Here is an 18,504-nt window from a genome sequence, read left to right as displayed (position 1 = left end):
GACATGGGCCTTGAACTCATGAAACCGTGAGATCATGACAGCCAGAATCAAGAGTGGGATGCTTAACCATCTGAGCCACCGAGGCACCCCGGCTATCAGGTTTTCAAGCCAGAAACATGGTTGTGTTTCTCCTCACTCCTCACAGAGTTTTGGGTTTCTTACTCCTGGCTACCTATTGGTAATCCGTACTCAGTTTCATTCCTTTGGTACTGTCTTTGTTCGGGCTGTGGTCAGCTGTTATCTGGACTATTAAGTAGTCTTTCAACTGTTGTTTCCGTTATTATTTGTTTCTGTCCACTTTATCCTTTAGAACTTTGCCTGAGTGATCTTTCTAAAATACAAATATGATTATGTTGGCTTCCTATTTAAAACCCTTCAGAGGCATCCCATCCCCTATATCTCCTTAGCAAGGAACACACGGTTCTTTGTGATATTTGCTTTCTTTTTACAGTTGTCTTTCTTTTCAAGAATCATTATTTTCTCTAGCAGCCTGCTCCCCTGGCAAGTTATGTTCTAGTGTGGAGGTTAGCAAACTTTCTTAAAGGGCTAGATGGTAAATAGTTTAGTTTTGCAAGCCACATATGGTCTCTGTTGCATACTTTTTTTTTTTTTAATAAACTTTTAAAAATGTAAAAACCATTCTTACTTTGTGGACCGTACAAAAATAGGCTGGGTTGGATTTGGCCAACCATAATTTGTGGTCGTTTTCTCTAGCCAAATATAGTTAATATGTCATAATTTCATTAGTCTCTGACTTGGTATATGCTATTGATTTGTATCCCATGGAGTAGTCTTTTCTACATAGGAGACTTCTTCCCGTGATATTTCATAATTTAGCTTATGGAGAGCTATGTCTTCCTGCTCCTAAATGGCTTTACTTGATTTGAATTGAGAGAAAAATTGGAAAAAAAAAGGACTGAAATAGGATATGGCTTTTGAATATGCTAATAAAATGTCTAAAATGGTTATATATATGTGTATATATACTTATATTTAAAAAAAAATCAGTTGAAAAGAATACAATCAGTTGAAGAGGTTATTCTATTCTCTGGTAGATTTTTTTCCCCTCTTCATTGAACAATACATTAAATTTAGGCTGTGAAAGTATAGGTAGTAATGTAACCAACTCCTCTGAAGTTGTCATCCTGGGTGCAAAATATAAGTCACATAGTTGAAGTCTCTCCTTTTTCCTTTCTTCCTGGCATGTTTATCATTTCCATGTGTGTTTTTATACTTTGACCACGTAATTAATATATCTAAAGATTTATTTATTTTTGAGAGAGAGTGCAAGCGGGGAAGGGGCAGAGAGAGAGGGAGACAGAAGATCCAAACCAGGCTCTGTGCTGACAGCAGCGAGCTCGATGCGGGGCTCAAACTCACAAGCTGGGAGATCATGACCTGAGCTGAAATTGGACACTCAACTGACTAAGCCACCCTGGTGCCCCACGAAATTAATATATCTGACTACAGTATAGGTTTGTCTGTTACTAGCTTTTTCATATATGATAATGTACTTCTGCACCTTGTTTTTGTTCTGTGTTGTTGCTTTGAGATTTATCCATGTTCATATATATGTTTTCAGTGAATTCATTTTTGCATATCATTAATTCTGACATACACAATTTCTCCCACATTTTAACATCTCTGAAATCAATACATCTTAAAATCAGTGATGTCACACCCTTATAATTGGTATTTCTCCCTTTTTTTTGTGGTACATGAATATATGGTGATTGTGGTACAGGCTATACTTTTGTATTGTGTGCATTGTTTGAAAAAGCCACACTTTATTCTTTTCTATCAGGTTTTTTCAAAAATTTGCTATAAATATACAGAAGAGCAGTGAACATTATTTTACCTGTGTGTTTTTGGGGTACTTATATGAGTTTCTGTAGGCAGGATGTATACTTTGTAGAATTGCTAGATTATGGACTATGTCCATTTTCAGCTTTCTCCCTAAAGTGAGGCTGACAATTTTTTTAAATAAGTTTTGGCATACATTTCCTTATCTGTGAATTGCATGTATATATTTTTTACCCATTTTTCTACTGAATTTTGCCAAACACAATATAATTTCTTTTGATTGTAACATTTAGTCCATTTACATTCAGTGTGATTGAAAAATATGGGTTTAGAGTCATTGTGTTCTTTGTGGGATTCATGCTTGTGGTGGTGTCTCTGGTATCTTTGTTCCTTGCAACATTTCCCTCATAGAGTCCTCCTCAGGATTTCTTGTAGGGCTGGTTTAGTGGTGACAGATTCCTTCAGTTTTTGTTTATTTGGGAGGACTTTTATCTCTCCTTCTATTCTGAATGATAGGCTTGCTGGATAGAGGATTCTTGGCAGCATATTTTTTCTGTTCATCACATTGAAGATTTCCTGCCATTCCTCTCTGGCCTGTCAAGTTTCAGTGGATAGGTCTGTCACCACTCTGATAGGTTTCCCTTTGTATGTTAGGGCCCTTTTATCCCTAGCTGCTTTCAGAATTCTCTCCTTGTCCTTATATTTTGCCAGTTTCACTATGATATGTCGTGCAGAAGATCTATTCAAGTTACCTCTGAGGAGAGTTCTCTATGCCTCTTGGATTTCAGTGTCTATTTCCTTCCCCAGATTGGGGAAGTTCTCTGCTATAATTTGTTCAAGGACTCCTTCAGCTCCTTTCCCTCTCTCTTCCTCTTCTGGAATTCCTGTGATACTGGTACTGTTCTGTTTGATTGTATCGCTCAGCTCTCGGTTCCTGGATCAGTTTATCTCTTTTTCTTGGCTTCCTCTTTTTGTATAATTGTGTCTTCTAATTCACCTATTCTCCTCTCTGCCTCTTCAGTCCATGCACTGGACACCTCCATTTTATTATGTATCTCATTTATCACATTTTTAAATTCATCATAACTATTTTTAAGCTCCATAGTGTTTGTAGCCATAGTTTCTCTGATGTCCTCCATGCTTTTTTCAAAAAAAAGTTTATGATTATTGTTCTAAATTCTTGTTCAGTTATGTTGCTTATATCTGTTTTGAGCAGTCCTTTAGCTGTCATTTCTTCCTGGAATTTCTTTAGAGGAGAGTTCTTTCGTTTTGTCATTTTGGCTAGCTTTCTGTCTCTTGTTAGTTTTAAAAGCTTGTTATGCACTCTGCACCTGTGAGTACTGCTGTATTAAAAAAGGCTCTTTGACTGTCCATGGTCTGTTCGTTCAGGAAGTGTTCTTTCAATGCTGTCTCTTGGTCTCTCTTGTTGAAACTTTGGTTATTTTATTTCCCTACTCATAGTGGTATTTGGGACTCTCCGCCATGTGTATTTTGGCTTGTTTCTTGAGGTAGCTTATGAGGCTGCCTTCCTAATGTACTCTGTCTCTTTCTCTTCCCAAATTCCTGTGGCTCAGTGTCCTATGGCTTCAGGCCTTCTCTGTTTGAGAGATGGGTACAAGCGAAATGCGTGGAGCTCCCTACTTCTCCACCATCTTGCCTCGCTTCCAAACACAGTAGGATTTCTTCAGGTCATTTTTTAGTTATATGTGTTGCCAGTATCTTCTCTGTTTCTATGGCTTATCTTTGTTTCTGGTATCATTTGATAAATACATACAGATTTTAAATTTTAATAAAGTCAGCTTTTCTCATCTATTGCATGTTGTGCTTTCTCTTTCTTTGTTTAAAGAAAACTTTCAGAGGTTTGCGATTTGTTAAAAACAACTTTAATTTTAAACTGAAAGGTATAAAGATATAAACCTCTATTTAGGCTGACCATGGTGTATTTTGTGTTGTGAGACATTTGTTGATGCAGGGTTCTCTCCCCCTCTTTAATGTTCTTTGGAATGGAAAGGTAGAAATATCTGTAATTGGCGAAGGTTTTCATCCCTTTATATTTATCCTCTTGAAGAAACTTCTGGCACTTCAGTTGGAGAATAATTAGAGCATGTGATGTGAAACTGTTTAAATGTAATGAGGGACAGATACAGCAATGTAAACTTCTCATAATAAGTTCACAGGTGGTCATTATATGATAGAAATTTGGGAAATAACTAAATGGAGACTTTATTTAAAAATAATAAAGCAGTGGATATCCTCTTTCTTTTTGGATGGGGTAGGATGAAGAGGGTAGCCATTCCAAAATGAAACATATGGTTACCTGTTCAGCCCATACAAAATATAAAGGAGTTTATAAACTGTTTTACCTTTGAAGTTTGTACATATTAAAGAAAAAAGACCGGAGTGTGGGGTGCCTGGCTTGCTCAGTCAGTGGAGCATGTGACTCCTGATCTTGGGGTTGTGAGTTCAAGGCCTACTTTGGGTGGAGAGATTACTTAAAGATAAAAATCTTAAAAAATAAATAAATAAAAAGGTGAGAGTGATTAAATTCAGGTAAATTAACTTGATTTTTTTAAAAAAAATTCCCAAAATTTGAATTTACAAGTGAAAATAATTTATAGAAGAGTTTTCCATTGGATTAAATTAGCAGTTTTTTTCTTTTTCTTCCACAAAATAATGATCTGCTTCTTTGAAGTTGTCCTAAAAAAACCCTGATGGAGTCACTTGTATTTTATTATCATAAATTAAAGTTTAGGTACTAATGAAGGAAACTAAACTTTTCTTCTTTTGCTTTAAGTAATTGAATCTTTACACTTCATACTTGCAACTGAGAATAGGCTAATTGTTGAGATACTAGTATGGTAAAGATAGAATTAAAATAATATTAAAACATTATTTGATAATCTTCACAGTGGATGTAGTTATAAGATGTTTAAAAATGAATTCTGTAAGGGGCGCCTGGGTGGCTTAGTCGGTTAAGCGTCCGACTTTCGCTTGGGTCATGATCTCGCGGTTCGTGTGTTCGGGCCCCGCGTCGGGCTCTGTGCTGACTGCCAGCTCAGAGCCTGGAGCCTGTTTCAGTCTGTGACTCCCTCTCTCTCTGACCCTCCCCTGCTCACGCTGTCTCTCTCTCTCTCTCCTAGAAATAAATAAAACATTAAAAAAAAATTAAAAAAAAAAAGAATTCTGTACAACTTTCATAGATTACTACTCACTTATCATTTGAAAAATAAGCTGAAATTAGGCCAATTAGCAAGAATTTAAAACTCCAGCTCAAATAGTACAGCTTTTATCTAAAGGTTTCCATTCATGGTATTATCATAAGTATTTTGTGGGCTGTTATATGATTTTTTTTGTAAGTACACATGGCATTAATATTAATATAATAAAAATATTGTGCTTATGAGAGGTTTCAAAATGAAGTGTTCAAAATACCATTGCAGTGACAAATTAATTCGTGGCTCTTTAATCAATCACTGTTTCATTAAAATAGTATAATATTTGTTTTTAGTATTCTTTTCTGTATTTAATACCTTATCTTTCAGTTTTAAAGCTCTTAAGAAAAATGTCCTCTATGAAATGTTGACAAGTTTTCAGTTGAAGCATATTTTCTAGACATACCTATTTTCTAGGTATATTCATGAAATCAAAATCTTTATGGGTAAACCAAGCTGGAGTAATCTATCATTTACATGAAACTAGATTATGGACAATATTGTTACTTGAAGACTTCATTCTATCTCCTTTGATCTCTTTGTCAGACTTCGTGAAATCAAGGCACAGACATTTGTGCAAAACTGAGTTGTAATGCAACTGATGTTTGCAGTATCTTAGAAAAAAGTAAATTTGAAAAGATGTGTGGATCTAACACAGCTTTAGGTTTTATTCATTTAACTCTGTTCTAGAATTTGTGAGGAATGCAAAAGTTGTTTATGAACAGCATAACTTCTCTTTGGCCCACTAGCTGGGTGAATTAGGTTGGCCCTGTTATTTTCAGAAAGGCATTCTGCAGGGTTGAAAGTCATATTGATGCACAAAGCTCCTTTCTTGGAATGGCTTACTTACTGATTTGCACATAAAAATGTTTTGGTAAAGACCACCTTCCCTAAAGTGCTTTTACTTCTCTGAAAAAGTTTTGCTTTTGAATACTACCTCCTCTAAAGAGTTTCACTTCTTCTAACTTCATCATACCTGAAGTGTGTCAGGAAAAAGATTGAGAGCTACTGTATTCAGATTTAGAATCTTGGATTCATTTACTGCTAAGCATCTTTAAAAATACCTTTTGTGTTACATAAGAGAAGTGTTAATTTTGAATCCAGTGTACTAGAAGGAAAAGTGCTACAATTTAGCAAAGGATATTGGGAGTTTGTGTGGTGGAAGATAGATAATCAGAAAGAGATGGCAAGTCACAGGAAGAGATCGATAATATTTTGAGGACAGAATGTGAAGTGCCGTGTCTCATGTGCAGGTCAGATCATGGGGTTTAATTGAGATTAAGGAGAGAAAGAGGGCTAGAAGAGATGTCTAAAGACCAGAATAGGATGGGGATTTGGTGTAGTAGGGACTGCTTGTGTGCGGTGGGTGGGTGGTGATGGTGGTGGTGTTTCCTTTGTTTTTTAGCTAGCTCAATCATTTTTACATAGTGCTTTTCAGTCTTTTTGCCTATGGTGCTGATCCTAGTATGCTGGAAGACAATTATAATCTGTAATGTATGTTTGGTAATTTGACTAAAGACCTCATTCTCTTAGTAAACTTAGTACTACTCCAACAGTGTAGAACATATCATTACTGTTTGCACATAGGATAATTCTCTAGCTCTATTAGCTTTGATCCCATTAGATTAAAGGTGCTTTGGTACACTTTACTGATAAAACAATCTTAACTGTATTTTTCATTTCCTATTCCATCTGTCTCCTTTTAAAGAGTTTGGTAATAAGTTCACTTTTGAGAGTGAACTGCACTTGTATCTACCTTATTTTAATATATATTCTGGAAATAATTCATAGGTATGTTCTGAAAAGAACTCTGAAAGCAGGGTTTGTATGTTAACAGAATCAAAGGTTTACTTTGATCTTGTGTAGCTATTTTGCTTACTTCCAGTTCAGTGAAAATATTCCCAAAGGTAACTTGCATTGAGGTGACCTTTTTGTTAGTTGTTGTAATTTTTTCTTTTTTGATTGTGGAATAGTGGGTACAAATTTAATGCTTTGGTCTCCTATCCCTGTTTATTAGGAGATAATTTTTTAGTGCCCTGAGCTTCTCTTTATGTACAAAAAATTCTTAAAAGACTTTCATTTTATTTGTTATTTTCATTTATTCTTGTCGATCTTAAGAAATACTGATCATTTTCATATTTATATTTTAAGTTAAATCTTGATGCATTTAGTAATGTAATAATTTCTGTACTTTCTGTTGATGGTCTGAAGGAGCTGGGGATTATTCAGTAGTCATTTGGGAATGCCCAGCTAATAATGTGGGTTTCTTTCTTTTTTTTTTTTTTTAATGTTTTATTTATTTTTAGGAGAGAGAGAGAAAGAGACAGCTTGAGCAGGGGAGGGTCAGAGAGAGAGGGAGTCACAGACTGAAACAGGCTCCAGGCTCTGAACTGGCAGTCAGCACAGAGCCTGACGCGGGGCTCGAACCCACTAACCGTGAGATCATGACCCAAGCGAAAGTCGGACGCTTTACCGACTAAGCTACCCAGGCGCCCCAATAATGTGGGTTTCTATAGAGTTTAGTCTTAAGTGAACTGTTTAATATTTGTCAAGAACTCAAATGACAAAATAGAAAACTTATTTGTTATAGCTGTTGATGACATCAAGCTCTAGATGTTAGTATAACCAGTACTGATGAATTAGATTTAAAAATGGAGATTTGAGAACCACAACCACTTCACACCCATTAAAATGGCTATTACAAAGAAGAAGAAAAAAAAGTGTTCAAGATGTAGAGAAATTGGAGCCTTTGTGCACTCCTGGTTGGAATTTAAATGGTACAGCTGCTCTGGAAAATATAGTGATTCCTCACATTAAAAATAGAATTATTGTATAATCCAGTAATTCCACTTGTGGGTATATACACAAAAGATTTGAAAGTAGGGTCTCGAAGAGAAATTTGTACATTCATGTTCATAGCAGCGTTCCTCATGAGAGTCAAAAGGTGGAAGCAGCCCAAATATCTTTTTTTGTAAGATTTTATTTTTAAGTAATCTCTACACTTGAACTCACAGTCCCAAGATCAAGTGCCACATGCTCCACTGGCTGAGGTAGGCAGGCACCCCCCACCCCCAATATCTTTTGATGGATGAATGAATAAACAAAATATGACATACACATATAATGGAATATTACTTAGTCTTAAAAAGGAAGGGAATTCTGACGCATATTGCTACATGGATGAACCTTGTATACATACACTAAATGAAATACGTCAGTCATAAAAGAGCAAATACTGTATAATTTCATATATATGGGTACCTAGAGTAGTTAAATTCATACAGAGCACAGAATGGTGGTTGCCAGGGGCTGGGGGAGGGGGCAGTGGACAGAGTTTCAGTTTCAGAAGAGGAGAAAAGTTTTGGAGATGGATTATGGTGCTTGTTTGTACAACAGTGTGAATATATTTAATGCTACTGAACTGTACACTTAAAAATGATAAATTCTATGTTTTGCATATTTTATCATATTTTTTAAAAAGAAATAAATTTAAAAATTGAGATTTGAACAAGTAAGAGAAAGTTGAGTAAGGAGAATGCAAAGCACCCATTGCCTTTACTCAAATCTATTTGTGCTGTCACGTACATTTTAAAGAAGAACCCAGTTACCTATGGGCTTTGTATAAGTTTGGCAGAATTATTCAGAATTTTCATATTGGCTGGATAACTTGAATGTAAGATAGTAAAGTATTTCTATTTTTGCTTCCTCCCTTTTTCAGAAAGCCTGAAAAGGGAACAAAGAAGAAAACCTAGTTAGTGGTGGTCAGATAGACCCAGGTTTGCGGGTGTCAGTGTTGGTTACATTGCTGTTTTGGTAATTGTAAAAGGATGTGAAAAATTTGGATAGAATTCAGATGGGTCTTAAAGTCTTTTAGAAGATTGGAAAAATAAGGCCCTATTAAAGTACCTGAGATTATTAAGCTTGAGGAATGGAAGCTTAATGGTTGCTCTCACAGGAGCCTTCACCATCCTCTGAGTGATATATTATAGGCAGCCCCAGCTCACAAAAGGGTAGTGTTTCAAAACTTCATTTCTTAGTCAGTTGATAAGAACAAATGACACAGTCATAAATTATAAAGCTACAGAGTTATAGTGTAGTTTGAATTGCAATGAAAAATAATCGGTAATAATAGTATTGTACTGAGTCAGTGTTTTAGACTCCATGGACTTAAGCAGCCCCTGTACTCTCCTTACTGTACTATATAAAATCCATAAACTCCAAGTATAAGATACTCTTATCAGATCATGAGTTTTATCTGATGGAGGATTGGGAGAAGGAAAGACTTAGTACCTGGATATGGCAGTGAGTCACAGTGGCCAACTTAATTAGTAATTTAGAGTTCTTTGCTTGTGGTCCTTTATAAGAGCTATCTCCAGCACCACCCCCACCTCTTCTTATGTGCTATGTATATTATGTGACATTCCTATCTGTGTTTATTTTCTAAAGTCCCCTTTGAGATTGGCCCTACATAGCACAGTGGTTGGTGAAGGGTAATTTTCTGAGCTTCCTTTAGTTGACTTTGGTTGGGGCTCTTGGCTTGTTTTCCTTATAGCTTGGCATATTGGGAAAGAAAAGGTAGGAACAGCAGAGTTCAGAAATTGTAGTTGTTTCTTAAATATCTGTATGTCAGTTACCTGGATCTCAGCTGTTGTCCATATAACACCTTGCTTTAAAATGGCATGGATTGGTGGCTCAGTTGGTTAAGCATCTGACATCAGTTCAGGTCATGGTCTCATGCCTTCTGAGTTCAAACCCTGCCTTGGGCTCTGTGCTGACAGCTCAGAGCCTGGAGCCTGCTTTGGATTCTATGTCTCCCTCTCTCTCTGCCCTTCCCCTGCTCATGCTCTGTCTTTCTCTGTCTCTCAAAAATGAATAAATGTTAATTTTTTTTTTAAATGGCGTGGATTGGCCAAGAGTGGTATGCATTCTATTCCCTAGGACTTCATCCTTATCTTTTCAGACTTGAGGACCTGGGATTGGTAGGGCTTAAATTTGCTAAGGTTTTTGTACAAACTAGGTCATTTTTTCTTCGATGTTAGTGTGAATCTAAATGGCCTTGGGAGCTTGTTTGTAAATATGCAGATGCCTGGACCTCACTATAGATCTACTGAATCAGAATCTTTCTGGGTAGAATTTAACATATTTTCACTTAACTCTTTATTAAGGAAAAATGTAAACATTCAAAAGTAAAACTTCTTTTTACTGACCATCAAGATCCTATAATGAACAATTTATGGGTAATTTCATTTTACTCATATCCTCATCTATTTTCTCTTCATTATTATTTTAAAGCAAATCCAAATATATTTTATCTCTAAATATGAGATGTATATATTTTATAAATTTTTTAAAATGTTTATCTATTTTTGAAGGAGAGAGAGAGAGACAGCATGAGCAGGAGAGGGACAGAGAGAGAGAGAGAGAGAGAGAGAGAGAGAGAGAGAGGCAGACACAGAATTGGAAGCAGGTTCAGGCTCTGAACTGTCAGCATAGAGCCTGATGTGGCCGAAGTCGGATGCTCAACCAACTGAAATACCAGGTGCCCCAGAATGTATACATTTTAATAGGTTTCTCAGATGATTCAAAAATTTATTTTGAACAGGCAGTACACATACATAGTAAAAACTAACGTGGTAAAAAGGATATACAGTGAAAAGTAAATCTTTATCATTTGCCTCCATAATTCTTGTTACTCTCCTCTAAGGCAAAGAAACCCACAGTTTATCTGAATGCAGATATTCAATGTATATGTGATATATACATATGTAATTCTTTTTTTAAAGTGTATTTATTTTAAGAGAGGCAGAGAGAGGGGCGCCTGGGTGGCTTAGTCGGTTGAGCGTCCGACTTTCGCTTAGGTCATGATCTCGCGGTTCGTGGGTTCGAGCCCCGCGTCGGGCTCTGTGCTGACTGCCAGCTCGGAGCCTGGAGCCTGTTTCGGATTCTGTGACTCCCTCTCTCTCTGACCCTCCCCTGCTCACGCTGTCTCTCTCTCTCCTAGAACTAAATAAAACATTAAAAAAAATTTAAAAAAAAAAAAAAAAGAGAGAGGCAGAGAGAGTGAGTTGGGGAGGAGCAGAGAGAGAGAGTGGGACAGAGGGTCCTAAGCGGGTTCCATGGTGACAGCAAAGAGCCTGATGGAAATAAAATCTTACAAAATGTTTAGGAAGTTGAAACAGGCATAAATTTATGCCTTTTGTGTGAACAGCAGTGTATTTTCCTGTTCTTTTACTACACCCTGGCTATGTTACCTTGCCCAGTTACCTAATTCCTCTTGATTTTTAGTTTTCTTAACAGCAAACTGGGAAGATATTAATATGATTAAATAAAATATTGTAAATAAAGCATTTATTAAACCTTTGCATAGTAATTCCCTTGATAGGTGGTGACTCTTATTATTTTAAATATTAAGTATATTACATATTGGGATGGCAATCTGTTTTTGAATTAAGGAATTGATGTTTGATTTGTTAAAACAGTATGAGACTGCCCAGTTAATACAATACAGATTTTTAAATCGTGGGGAATGGAAATATTTTAAAATTAAATTGACCAACTCATATTTATTGAACACCAACTCTATATCCTAGGCACCTTATTTTCAGATCTAGTGTGAAAGACTGATGGATACATTTACAATTAGAGTGTAATTCATGTCATGAGTGATAATTAGAAGAACATAGAAGCTTTTATTAGAGCACTGAATGCCCAGCTGTGGCCTAGAGGGTGAGTGGCAAGTGTGTGTTTCAAGAAAATCTTCAGCAGGAAGGTATTGCATCATTTTGACCTGAATGTAAAGAAGTCTGCTTAAGTGTACAAGGGTGGATGTGGAAAAAGACTTTGAACTTTAGATATAAGGAATGTGACTATATTTATGCAGTGTGTGTTTTCTTTCCTTGTCATTGGTTCATAAATTATAACTTGGTGACAGAATGCTTTACATTTGCAAATGTGTATAGTTAAGGGATCTGTATTTTTTCCTTTTTGGGTGAAAAATGGTTGGCATAGTTCCTAGGGTATAACTTGGCTGTTAGAGCTGCTTGGTAAATATTTTTTGGTTAACTGAATGCACTCAATTCTTTATTCCCAGGCTTGTATGCAATACTCAAAATAGCTGAAGCACTAATTAACTAAGATGGAGATACTGAAATGTTTATCTTCTCTAAGGAAAAAAAATCTTAATGGAGTTTAATTATTTTTATAAATTATGGGCTTGACCCTTGAGAGTTTTCTTTATGAGATTTTAAATTAAAAACAAAAATTTTTTTTGTAGTTAATAATGTCCTTTTTCTTCCTTTCCCCCTACCCAGGTATGGCCTCACAAGTCTTGGTCTACCCACCATATGTTTATCAAACTCAGTCAAGTGCCTTTTGTAGTGTGAAGAAACTCAAAGTAGAGCCAAGCAGTTGTGTATTCCAGGAAAGAAACTATCCACGGACCTATGTGAATGGTAAAAACGTTGGAAATTCTCATCCTCCCACGAAGGGTAGTGTTTTTCAGACAAAGATACCATTTAACAGACCTCGAGGACACAACTTTTCGTTGCAGACAAGTGCTGTTGTTTTAAAAAACACTGCGGGTGCTACAAAGGTCATAGCAGCTCAGGCACAGCAAGCTCAAGTGGAGGCACCTCAGATTGGGGCGTGGCGACACAGGTTAAATTTTCTAGAAGGCACCCAGCGATGTGGATTGAAGCGCAAGAGTGAGGAGTTGGATAATCATAGCAGCGCAATGCAGATTGTTGATGAATTGTCCATACTTCCTGCAATGTTGCAAACCAACATGGGAAATCCAGTGACAGTTGTGACAACTACCACAGGAACAAAACAGAATTGTACCACTGGAGAAGGTGACTATCAGTTAGTACAGCATGAAGTCTTATGCTCCATGAAAAATACTTATGAAGTCCTTGATTTTCTTGGTCGAGGCACTTTTGGCCAGGTAGTCAAATGCTGGAAAAGAGGGACAAATGAAATTGTAGCAATCAAAATTTTGAAGAATCACCCTTCTTATGCACGTCAAGGTCAAATAGAAGTGAGCATATTAGCAAGGCTCAGTACTGAGAATGCTGATGAATATAACTTTGTACGAGCTTTTGAATGCTTTCAGCACCGTAACCATACTTGTTTAGTCTTTGAGATGCTGGAACAAAACTTGTATGACTTTTTGAAACAAAATAAGTTCAGCCCCCTGCCACTAAAAGTAATCCGGCCCATTCTTCAACAAGTGGCTACTGCACTGAAAAAATTGAAAAGTCTTGGTTTAATTCATGCTGACCTCAAACCAGAAAATATTATGTTGGTGGATCCTGTTCGGCAGCCATACAGGGTTAAGGTGATAGACTTCGGGTCGGCCAGTCATGTTTCAAAGACTGTTTGTTCAACATATCTACAATCTCGGTACTACAGGTAGGTGACAGCTATTTTTCCACTGTTTAATAAATGTTGAATTTTGGCTAAATGAAATAATTTTGTGTGTATACATGGTGAAAAAGATGGCTCAGGTAAATAAATAAATCCAGACAAGATCAGTTTAGGTTTGAGGTATTAAAAAGGTTTTTTAAATTTAGGCATAAAATCTACCTAAACAGAGTAGAAATCTCTCCTGCAGTTCCATGACAAAGACATTTGGTTATTTTTATTGTTAATAGGAATGACAGTTTATTACTGATGATCAAACAGAAGCCTTCAAATGTTGGGAAAGGGTTCGTAGTAATTTTTGTATATTTCTTTGAGTATTTTGGCACCTAAGAGAACTAATTTATTAAAGATAATTAGATGTGACTGATTACGTAGAAAAGTTAGATAAGAATTCAAAAAGTTTTTCTGATTGGTGATTTTTAAGATTCAGACACATTTCCATGGCTGCCTGGAATGTTCAGGTGACTTTTCCATAACAGGTTTGATTATACTTCCATCTATATGTTATGGGTAATTTTTTTTTTTTTTGGTGTTGGTGCTATGGGTGGAATTTAAAGAAGAAGATAATTTCCATGTAAATATTTGATAAAGTGCCATAGTGTCATGATTAATATAATGCTAGCCTGGAGTTTTATATGTAGTCTTAAGGGCTAATAATTACCAGGATTCAAAATATCTTCTTGAGTATGTAAAATGGTTTTAGATTCATAGTTTTATAATTTTGAGATACTGTTTTCATCTCAGCTAGAATGAATTTGTGGTCTTGGTATACTCTAGAGCCCCCAAACAGTGGGCAAATACAGGAGCTCTCAATATTGGCCATTTGCAAGTTAGTGAATAGACAGATACATGCAGTTTGTTGTTGAAAATTGTTAGAACATAATCCTTATGTTTAAGGATTGTTTTTTTCTGGTATAGTATCTACCTTTGTGCTGTATCTTTCATTCTGCTTAGTGTCTTGCAAATACGTACGTTAGTATCTAGGGCAGTATATAGGAGAAATTAATTAGCTACAAAAAACAAACTCCAGATATGCCATTACAAGGTTATTAGAAGGAGTCCCATATGTGTCGCTTAGTGATAATTTATTAAATGTATATTAGAAATTAGGACTATAGCCTAATAATTATTCAGTATATTCCTAGTTATAAGATTTTTAGTATTAGAGTGCTAGATACTATTCTTAAAACCTTTTACATGGTTTAAAAGATATTATAGTTGTATTAGAGTATTAGGTTCTATTTAATATATAATTACATTTATTTGATCCTCTGTACTTCTGACAGATTTTTTTTTTTAATACAGTGGAATACAGGAGTAGCTTTTAGTTCATTTTTTTTTGCTGGAAAATTATTTTAAAGTCTTATTTAGCAGCCTGAGAAGAATAGTGGGTTTTTTTTCCCACTCCCTTTGTACTCTATGGGTTCTGTCTTAAGAGCTTTTAGTTGTCAGCTAGCATATTATATAAACCTTAGGCTCCAGCTGCTTGGGCTCTATATTTAGTTCACTTGTTAGTAAATGACTTCATTTTATTTGGGTCCTGCATTATACTGCATATCAGATTTAGCTCTGTGTGATACCTATACTCCTTTCTTTATTGAAATCTTTTGGATGAGAGAAAAAAACTTTATTTTTTATACTTCAGAACATTTATTAAACATTTATTAAATGTTTCAAGGGAGTAAAGGAAATCCTTTAAAAAGCAATCTGAAATCCTAAATATTTTATGATGTTGATTTCTAGCGTTGGGCCTTTGCACAAATATTAGCCTCTGTTGGGAATGAGGAAAAAAAAAAGCTATGAATAATTGCTAAGTTCTATTAGTAAGTTTCTAATTTGTTTTTATATATAAATTTCAAGTAGATAATTTACCTAAAGTTTAGAAGGTATATATATACAATTGCTAAATTACAGGTTCTTTGTTTAGGGTAAAAAAAAATGAGGTTCTAATTCATAAACAAGGACTCTGCTAGTAGAGTTTTGATTGATGTTGCTTGGATAAAAATCTTTTAAAAAGACTTTATGTTAATTAGATTGAAGAGTTAGAAGAGTTAGTATTAAGGTAGGCTGGTGAAAGTGTCACATAGTTCTTAATCATGTACTATTTTAATATTTAGTGTAATTTTGCACAAAAATAATAGGTAACCATTAATCTTTTTCAATATTTGTTCACCAATTCTGGCTTAGTTTTTGACTAAGGTTACTTATAAATTTGAGTAGACCATAAACAAAAGTGTCTTATACTTGATTTTTAACTCTTTGTTTAAACTCTTTGTTTAACTCTTTGTTAAAAATATGTTGTGTTCAAAAAATGAAAGCAGGAAATGGAAACTTACCAAATTAAATATTTTTGAACTAATCACAGTATGAACACACATACCCCAAGTTCCAAGGTAAACGATTCGTGTTTAAACATAGGTTTGTGTGTTATTCTGTTTCTTTGAACTGGGCAACACAGAAATGTAGTAGGGATATCTTAAAATAGCCAGGGGGCAGTGGCCAGAAATTGTTGACTACTATAGATGGTGAGGCTGTCTACCTCTTGCAGTGATATAAGCCAGAAGTACATGCTAAGGGCATTGATTTGCTCAAGGTCAGCATGTTCTAAATTCAGCTGCGTGAGTATGGTTTCTGTCAAGAACACGCAGGGCTCTTGAACACATAAAAGGTTTTAGCAGCAGAAGGTGCTGTGTTTCTGAGGTGTGGTGGCAGCAGTCGGGTCATGAATATCTTTTTCTTTTAAATATAGAATTCTAGCTTGTGGTTTGAGTCATTTCAGAACATGCAGACCGGAAAGTGTACTGTAAAGTAACCTGAAAAGCAGTTGTGTTCTTTGTTAGTTTACTGAGTAATTTAGCATTCATTGTTGTTGTTGTACAAACTGCTTTCTATTTTGCCTGTAATAGTTGACAGGATGGTATGTAATAAATCATAAGCAATTAATTTATGCTTATCAGGTTTTGTTTAGGGTATTCCCATCCCGTTATGCCTTTTTAGACCCAGAAGTATCAAAGATTAAGTTCCTGTAACAAAATTAAGGTACATAGAGTGACCCATACAGTAATAGCTAATACGTTATGTAGAGTACTCTTACAATAATAGAAGACTGTGTATGTATATTACATGTTTTTCTAGTGCTTTTATGTATATTTCCTAGTTTGTTTCTCATGTCTCATCCCGATGAGTTAGGTAAGACAACTGGTAGAATTCCTATTTGAATAGGTAAAAACTGAGGCTCATAGACATCAAACAGGTCCAAATTCACACTCCCAAGTTTAACTCCATTTTTGTTGAGTCCTTTTTGTGTGCTAGGAATACATGATTTCATCACTTGATGGAGGAGAAAAATAGTTTGTCTCAAGAAGTCCTCAGGCACAGGGGTGTGCAGGGAGCTGTGGGAGCCCAGAGAGCACTTAACCTAATTTGAGCATTCAAAGAGACTTCCAGGGAGAAATGACCCCTGAATGAGCCTTGAGAGTAGAGAAGGAGTTAGGTTGACTAGTGTTACAGTGTTCTCTTTCACTAAACCACGCTTATCTAAAAAACTCAATATTGGGCTAAAATTCCTGTCAATTTCTTCTCTGTGTCATGAAATAGTTATTTATACTTGGAAATCCAAATAAAAGGTTGTCAGTGGGGTTTCATTTTAACAGAAGTTTTAATCAAAATTTCCAAAAGACTATAATGTAGTTTTCACTGCCATACAGGGTGGCCATAGACATAGATTTCTCTCTCTCCCTCTCTCTTTCTCTTTCTCCAAATAAAAATTTTGGTAAGGCTCTTTTTTTTTTTTTTTAAATGTTTATTTGAGAGAGAGAGTATAGGAAGGGGAGGGGCAGAGAGAGGAGAGAGAATCTCAAGCAGGCTCAACGCTGTCAGTGCAGAGCCCAACATGGAGCTTGATCCCACAAATCATGGGATTATGGCCTGAGCTGTAATCAAGAGTTGGGCACTTAACTGTCTGAGCCATCCAGGCACCCCAGAAATTTTGGTAGGACTCTTAAAGGTTTTTTTCTTTAAACAACTTTATTGAGATATAATTCTTGTACCATGGACTTGACCCATTTGAAGTGTACAGTTCAGTGGTTTTTAGTATATTCATGCTTGTGCATCGTCCCCACGATCAGTTTTAGAATATTGTCTTTACCTCCAGCAGAACCCCCTTTCCCATACCTTCTAGCCTTCTTTCCCCTATCACCTTATTCTTTAAGCCCTAGGCAATGAAAGATCTACTTTTTTAAACATTTATTTTGGGATACAGAGAAAGAGTGGGCTTGTGCAGGGGAGGGGCAGAGAGGGAGAGTGAGAATCCCAAGAGGGCCCTGCTCCGCGCGGTCAGCACAGATTTCCTATGCAGGACTAGATCTCACAAACTGAGAGTTCATAATCTGAGTTGAAATCAAGAGTTGAGGGGTGTCTGGGTGACTCAGTTGGTTAAGCGGCCGACTTTGTCTCAGGTCATGATCTCACAGTTGGTGGGTTTGAGCCCCGTGTCGGGCTCTGTGCTGACAGCCAGCTTAGAGCCTGGAGCCTGCTTCAGATTCTGTGTCTCCCTCTCTCTCTCTCACCCTTCCGTGCTCACGCTACCTCTCTCTCTCAGAAATAAATAAAACATTAAAAAAAAAAAAAAAAGAGTTGGATGCTTAACCGACTGAGCCACCCAGGTGCCCGAAATCGACTTTTTATCTCTATAGATTTTCACATTCTGAGCATTTCTTAAGAATGTATTTATGTAATATGTGGTCATTTTTGACGTTTTTTTCCCACTTAGCATAATGTTTTCAAGGTTCATCCATGCAGTAGCATGTTGTTAGTAATTCGTTTCTTTTTGTTGTTACATAATATTCTATGTATAGATACCCTATATTTTATGCCCATCATTTGATGGAGCCCTCTTAAAATTATCAGCAGAAAGATACAGGAGTAGAAAACTGTAAAATGGTACACGATTAAGTCTTTAATCCAAGATATTTAGTGCATATAAAGTGTTGTGCTGGGTTTTGGTTATTCATTTAGGAACAGAAATGTTGACATACCATTATGGTGCTTATAATCTAATGGGTAGAGA

At 36.0% G+C, this 18,504-nt stretch overlaps 1 protein-coding gene across 4 annotated transcripts in view; it reads left to right on the top strand.

Annotated features, from left to right (window-relative positions):
* The window catches only part of HIPK3 (homeodomain interacting protein kinase 3), an 87,914-nt gene that overhangs the window by 17,516 nt on the left and 51,894 nt on the right, over positions 1–18,504 (top strand). For all 4 annotated transcript variants that reach the window (XM_039233332.1, XM_039233333.1, XM_039233331.1 and 1 more), the window contains exon 2: positions 12,326–13,424. In XM_039233332.1, the coding sequence (XP_039089263.1) occupies positions 12,328–13,424 (1,097 nt within the window). In that variant the 5' untranslated portion in view covers positions 12,326–12,327. The remainder of the gene's footprint in view (positions 1–12,325; positions 13,425–18,504) is intronic.

This window comes from Hyaena hyaena, unplaced genomic scaffold (genome assembly GCF_003009895.1).
Source record: "Hyaena hyaena isolate Hyena2069 unplaced genomic scaffold, ASM300989v1 scaffold_74, whole genome shotgun sequence".
Classification (NCBI taxonomy): Eukaryota; Metazoa; Chordata; class Mammalia; order Carnivora; family Hyaenidae; genus Hyaena; species Hyaena hyaena.
Note: the sequence above shows the minus strand (reverse complement) of the source record. Positions and strands in the feature narration are given on the sequence as shown.